Source organism: Physcomitrium patens, chromosome 5, assembly GCF_059467195.1.
Source record: "Physcomitrium patens ecotype Gransden chromosome 5, ASM5946719v1, whole genome shotgun sequence".
NCBI lineage: Eukaryota > Viridiplantae > Streptophyta > Bryopsida > Funariales > Funariaceae > Physcomitrium > Physcomitrium patens.
In genome coordinates, this window is record NC_143414.1 from 19718867 (window position 1) to 19724329 (window position 5463).

A 5463-nucleotide genomic window follows, 5' to 3' on the forward strand; every position below is an offset into this window, starting at 1 on the left:
TATGTAAGCTAGGATTTAAAGCTATTATTAGGATTTTGGTGATATCTCAAGATCCGTAAGGAATTTTTAGTTGAATTTTTTTGTGGTAGTTTTTTAAAGTATATCAATACTTCATGTAAAATTTTAGGTTTTTTGGATAGTTTGATCGTGAAATATAAACTATTAAACTTTGAGAAATATTTCTCATAAGGATATATAAGATTTTAAGATACTTTATCATACATTTGGGTTTTTTTTTTGGTACTTGGGCTTATGTATCGATGTTATTGCCCAAAAAGGGAAAATTTTATATATATATAAACTTGGTACTTTTATATCTTAGACTTGATTGAGTATTTAGTAGCAGCTAAAAGCCTGCGCTTTGTTGAGGCAAACTCTGTCCACCTCAACACCGTAAACTCTCTTTTTGCTATCAAAATCCCTATCCAACTCTTTTCTTTATAAGATTTATATAATATATGTCCTAAATACCATATAAATGAAACAAAATAAGTCTTTAAGGGTCACCAATATCTAACAAAGGTGTCTTTAAATATTTAAAAGTTACTACTAATAAGACCAACTTGAAAAGTCACTATCAAAAGAAAATAAAGTTATATAAATTCTAATAGAAGACTTTTTAAACAATCTTTTTTTGGAGTAGCAATTAAATATATAAACATATTATTTTTATATAGTAGCGAACCATGACACGATAATAGTTTTGACTTTAGATATATTTGTAGGTTAGAAACTTGGTCAACAAGTTAACCACGTGTTGGTAGGTTATAAAACAAGTTAATTCCATGTTATAGCTTGTGAAAAAAAGCAACTATGTGGCGCATATATAGATAACTTGCTTTGCAAGTTAATTCGTGTGGCTAGCAAAGTCAACACATGTCAGAGGTCTTATAGAATATTGCCATATAGCTCCTAGTTAGATAGTATATATGGAGGCAAGAGTGAAGCCTTCTTCACTCTTATTAATGCCTTTTTAGTCCTTAGTCTTGTTTCAAGACTTTCTAGTCTTCTTGTTTTTGGCAATAGCCATTCTAGTTCAATATCATAACATCTTTGAGTGACTTTCTAGTTCCTTTCAATAATACGAGAGTGTATTGAGGATTTTCTTTCTTTAAGATTCATATCCTTGACACCTTGCTACTTATGACAAATAATCTTGACCTTAAGATAATATTTGATTTGTAGGTATTATTACAATATTTTATTATATGAAGATTAGTATCTATAATTTAAGGCATAAACTATAATAGCCTTGATACTACTATATTTGACAAATAATAGATTAAAAAGGTTGAAATAAGTTCTAACTCAAGATTAAATACTTTAATTGTAATAAAATAAATTTAAGAAAAGAAGAAAAATAAATAATAATAGAAATTAAATAAGGTAATAATTTTTTTAATAAAATATTTTATACAAGGATAATAGGCTATTAAATATAATCTTTTATAAGAATATAAGATTAGTAGATATAATGGAAATAATCTTGATTATTATTTTTGAAGAGAAGTAAATTATTGTATATTAGATGTTGCACTAGGATGCAATTGTGTAGAAAGTAGAACACACAAAAGAAGTTTGAGCATTCTAATAATTCTTTTTAATAAAAATTTAATGCCATTTATTGTATTTTTAATTAAAAATATATATCTATAGATTATAATAGATAAATAATTGTAGAAAAAATAATAATTATCAAAATTTATGCTTCTAATAAAATGTATAATTATTTTTTTATTATTTTATATAAGATGATTTATAATATTTTCTTCCTAACAATAGTAGATAGATATTAAGATGAAGTTGGAATGTCATAGACATACAATAGAATAAGATTCTATTAAAACTTATAAGATTTTAAAAGATTCTTAATGATTTTGAGAAGTTCTTAATAGATTCTAAGAAACTTTCAAAAGGTTCTAGAAGATTCTAGAAGATCTTAGATGGTCATTGAAGATTCTTGGAGGTTTTTTTAATCTCTAAGAATCAAAAAAACTTGTCAAGGTATTTTCTTGCACCTAATATATATAAAAGTTAAGTTTGAGGGGATCTTTAGTTTTGACAATGCAATCTAAGTGGCTCAACTTGAGCCTTCTAGTCTACTTCTTGTGCCTTGTTATAGTTGCTTATTTGTAATGTTAAGTAAATCTCTTTTGTTTCATTTTCTTAAACTCTTGAAATCTTATCTTACCTAAGTTGTGTGTCTATAACAATTTTTTGAGATTGATATAACATAACATTGGAGCTTAGTCTTTCTAAATAGAAAGAAAATTATCCTTCTTCTTATAAGTATTATAGCATTTTAGAGGTTATAGATTATCTTCTTTTGAATCTTGTATTTATATCTCATATAAATATTATTATTTTAAATATCTCATATATTACTATTATGTATTATTTTAAATATCATTGATTCCTATCTAAAATATAATATGTATAAATTAAAATCAATAGTTGACATATCAATCAAATACCAAACTATTATTAAAACATATATGTACTCTTTTTAGTTCAATTTATTTTTATTAAATAAAGGAACAAAAAGATAGAATCGTTTTTAAAGACAAGGCTTTTAGAAGAAGATTAGTACGTGGTATTTCCAAACAACGAAGATTTTATAAAAATATCACAATAAATTTGTAAAAAAGTATTTTGTTATACCTACTATTTTAAGACTACATGTTTCTTCCACTTGCTTTACAACAATTGTATGGTTGCAATCCCATCCAATGTCTAACACTCAACTAATATAAACAATCAAGTTATGCATCCATCCACTGTTCCGCATAGTAGAAATTTTTAACTTTTAGCATACAATCGTACACAGGCACAGTAGAAGCACCATGATGAATTAAGTGGAGTGACAATTTCAAAACAACTCAATGCGGAAACTATTGCCCTCGCATGGTCCTCCTGGAGAAACGAATACAAATGTCACTTGGAGTGTTATCTAAGCCCCAACAGCACCTTGTTTGCTATGATATCATGCAATGTGTTATCTAAGGATGGTGAGCATAGTTTGGTAAGAATAATCTTGCACTGCACTGGCATCTGTGAAGGTTCGTGAGACAGAAGAAGCAATTCATGCTCCAGTGCAACGAGAGTGCATGGTGCAGAAGAAGAAAAGCAATGAGTAGACGCTGAGAATTAATCTTAATAGATTTAGTACGTGCATTTAATCGTTCCCAGTAGAAATACCAGATCATGGCATCAAGCTGCGCAACTCAAAGTATGAAGAGGCAAAGCTGGAGACTCCGATCAATGCCTTCAACCTGTAAACGTTCTTGATGTCAAGCAATCCTAAAGTGCACCCACTACGGAACAATGATGCTCAAAGCGAGAGCACTATGATATTGCGAAGTTTCTGATGAATTCTAGTAATCCTGATTGCTTTAAAAGCAGGATCAATGGGTCATGGCGGCTTGCTGCAGCTCATCCACGGACTGAAAGTTGTATTTAGACAAGAGGCCACTGCACAAACACAAACATTTTAATTATCCTGGCACATCGCAATGGAGAATCCAGGCCCAGCAAAACACCTACGAAGTGTCGGAACAAGTAATGGTGATGCAGCATTGAAAGACCTCACACTTTTTGCATGATACGCTACAGCGGAGGTTGAGAGGTACCTGCTCGAGCAAGAGACCAATTGGAGTCATCGTGGTTGAGACTCCAAACAAACACCCCCTTCAGCTTTTTGATTCTGATGGCGTATTCCACCTTCTTTTTGATGGTAACCTCATTATCATACCCTACCCACTGAAGCGACTGGGTGTTGTAGCTGTACATTGACACCGTTGCATCATCCAATACAGTCGTCCACCCGTCATTTTGTAGATACACAACAATTTCGCTCCACACGGGGGTGTATTTCGAACTAATGTCTGTCTGAGTGGGCGCTCCAATTCCCGTATTAGCCAAGCTCTGCAGCGTCCATTGCTTTCCGTAGAAGGCCAAACCCATCACCAATTTGTGGGGATATAGACCTGCTGTGATCCAGTCGGTGACAGCGTCGTCTGTGCTGACGACTGGGAGATTGGGGTCATACAGAGCCGTGTGCTCACCTGTGTTAGATTCCCAGGAGCCGCGGTAATCGAAACACATCACATTTATCCAGTCCAGGTTCTTGTTGATTGACGCGATCGGATACCGGCGTTGTTGGTCCGCTGGTTGCCAGAAATAGAGAATGTTTCGGAAGTACACAGCAGCTGCAAAAATCGGGAGGGTGCTAGTAAGCAAATGCCATCGTTCGAATTCGCTGCATCTAGGTTTGCAAGGAAAATTGGACATGCTGATTATAAATACTACAATTGTTCCAGACCTGTGAGAAGTAGCTTTTTCTGCGCCTCGGCCCGCCACTCCTTCAGAAGAATGGCCAGGTTGTCCATGTCCACTTGAGTATCTGGAAACTCCCAGTCCAGGTCAAGACCGTCGAAGCTATTGTTAAGAGCCAACTGAATACTGCTCTGAATGAATGCCTTGCGGTTAGCAGCTGAGCTCGCCATAGCCGAAAATGGTGACATGGAACCTCCCCCTCCGATGGAGAGTAAGGTCTTGACGCACTTGTTGGATTTTCGAGCTAGCTTTGTGAACGTTGGGAATATTGAAACACCATCAGAAGGCGGGGGCGGAACGACCTCATACGTTACCGGGTCAATCTGTGCAAATGCAAAGAATACATGCGTTTGGAACTCGAAATTGAGGTTTGACGTATCGGTTGCCCAATATGGCCAGTAGCCTGATTTCACAATCTTCGATCCGCAATGGGGTTTGCTAGTAACAGGCTCAGGGCCGTGGACTAGAAGTACCGTCATCAGCACCAGAAACGAAGACAACAACGTCGGAGGCATTGGAGAAGATCTGGGGGGAGACGACGCAGAAAGCGATCTCAATCTGAAAGGACTCAACCTCAACCACCTGGACTCAACGATCAGGCAGAATGCTGGACTAGGGACGGGGACAACGATGGCGAGGGAGAGTGAGGTTGACAAGGAGGTTCGTCACTATTTATGCAGAGGAGAGGAGAATGACTTCTGAAACATCTTTAGCAAAGCAAAGTCAACCACCAGACAAGCCTCCCGCTACAGCGGTGCAAATGCAGTGTACAATGGCGACGAGGAACACAGGACAAGCAAGGATGAGAGTGGGCTTGCAGTGTTCCACCACCTATGCCCCTGCACATCGCCACGTTTAGCCCAAACGGGACGCGATTCTTGCAGCCCGAAGGAATCTGTTGCGTCATGCTGGTGTCTGCGCTTCAGCATCGGCGCTGTGTCCGTCTAAAGTTGCACGATCGGAAGCTGGATTTAAATTAAATGAGAGGGAAATGGAATTCGCTGCATTGTTCGTTGTCAGACCTATTGTTCGTGTGTCACGTGATGCAAGCAAATAAGCAAGCAAGGACCAGCTTCATTAAGAGGCACCTCCCAAGCTCCAGCTTAAGCATTCCTCGACATCTTCACA

General features: G+C 36.2%; 1 protein-coding gene across 1 annotated transcript; it reads right to left on the minus strand.

The window, feature by feature from the left end:
* Window positions 1-3141: 3141 nt before the first annotated feature.
* LOC112282278 (class V chitinase CHIT5) lies at window positions 3142-5127 on the minus strand. The gene is made up of 3 exons (XM_024519706.3): window positions 4322-5127; window positions 3630-4208; window positions 3142-3471 (listed from the first exon to the last, which is right to left on the minus strand). The coding sequence occupies exons 1-3, from the start codon at window positions 4848-4850 to the stop codon at window positions 3413-3415; spliced, it is 1167 nt and encodes a 388-aa protein (XP_024375474.1). The 5' UTR covers window positions 4851-5127; the 3' UTR covers window positions 3142-3412.
* Window positions 5128-5463: the final 336 nt, after the last annotated feature.